This window comes from Calidris pugnax, unplaced genomic scaffold (assembly GCF_001431845.1).
Source record: "Calidris pugnax isolate Ruff unplaced genomic scaffold, ASM143184v1 scaffold165, whole genome shotgun sequence".
In the NCBI taxonomy this organism is placed as follows: Eukaryota; Metazoa; Chordata; class Aves; order Charadriiformes; family Scolopacidae; genus Calidris; species Calidris pugnax.
The window spans coordinates 272,606-273,936 of record NW_015090878.1 but is presented as its reverse complement, the minus strand read 5'-3'; the positions used below and the strand labels follow the sequence as shown (position 1 = coordinate 273,936).

General features: G+C 74.1%; 1 protein-coding gene across 1 annotated transcript in view; it reads right to left on the bottom strand.

Moving 5' to 3' along the window:
- Nucleotides 1-1,310, bottom strand: part of KHK (ketohexokinase) — a gene marked incomplete at its 5' end in the record, with an annotated part of 3,207 nt that extends 1,897 nt beyond the window's left edge. The window contains 3 exons of the mRNA XM_014946364.1: nt 3-75; nt 742-876; nt 1,150-1,310. Coding sequence (XP_014801850.1) covers nt 3-75; nt 742-876; nt 1,150-1,310 — 369 coding nt within the window. The remainder of the gene's footprint in view (nt 1-2; nt 76-741; nt 877-1,149) is intronic.
- Nucleotides 1,311-1,331: the final 21 nt, after the last annotated feature.

The window sequence follows — 1,331 nt, the reverse complement described above, 5'->3', positions numbered from 1 at the left end:
ACCCCGCAGTGGATCCCCTTGTCCCGGGAGAGGTCGACCCGCTCGAAGTCGCGGGCCGTCACGTCGGGCAGGTTCCTGCGGGGTGGGGGTCAGGCAGGGCAGGGGGACAACCCCCCCCCCCACCTCAGCGTGGAGTGCCCCGGGTGAGCCCGGTGCCCGGGGGACCCCCCACAGCATCATGAGTGCCCCGCCTGAGCTGGTGCCCGGGGGCGAAGGGCAGCCCGGGGGCTGCGGAGGGCTCGGCGCCGCCCGGGGCAGAGGTCCCCACGGCGGGGGGGCACCGCCCGGGTGAATTATTAATGATGGCGCAGCGAGACCCTGAGATGGACTCAAAGGGCAGCGCGGCGGTGGCCAGGCCAGAGCCTCCGTGGCCAGCAATGCCCCATGGCCCGCGTGACCGCGGCCGGCCCTTCGCCGTGGCGAGGACTGCGGCTGCCCACCGGCCCCAGAGCCCGCAGCCGCGCAGGGATGCCACCGCCAATCGCGGCCGCGGCACGGGGGTGATTTGGGCTGCGGGGATGATTGTCTGCCATTGTGTGTGCAGAATTAAGGGAATCACTCAATCTGGCACGTGGCACCCCCCGGCAGGCAGCGCGGGGCCGGCACCGGCAGAGCCTCTGCCAGACCCCCGGGGCGCAGGGAGCAGCCCCGGGCGGCCGGGGCAGGGATGATGCCGCGGCTCCGAGCCGGCCCGGCCGAGCGCTGCCCACCGGCGATCGGGGCCGGGGCTGGCGCCCTTACGTGTCATAGAGCACGATGGTCCGGGAGCCGCTGGCGGCACTGACGATGCAGCAGGCGCAGGGCACGTCCCCGCGGGGCTGCCAGGCCACATGCGACACGTCCACCCCCCGGCGCCGGAAATCCGCCACAATGAAACTTGGGGGACAGAGAGCGGGGTGAGGGGCGCACGCACCCGCCGGCGTGCAGGATGGTGCGGGTGCCCCGGCTGGCGCTGGCGATGACGATGGAGACGGGCAGGTGGCCGGCGGGCTGCCGCACCGCGTGGCACACCTCCACCCCGTAGCGCTGCAGGTCGGCCAGGACGAAGCTGCCGGCGGGAGAGACACGGAGGGGCCGGCGGCAGCGTCAGGGTGGGGGCCCCACCAGCAGCACAGACACCCCCCCTTCCAACTCCCGCACCCCACTTACTCGGCGGCGTGCCCGGGGGCCAGCGAGCCCATGAAGGAGCAGGGGGCTCCCAGCAGCGCCAGCACCGTGCAGGAGTTGGAGGCGTTCCCCCCGCGCTGCCATCGCTGAGACACGCACCTGCAACGCGGCGGGACGTGGGCACCGACCGGGTCGGCCCCGGGGGGGGTGAAGGGAGGGAGCGG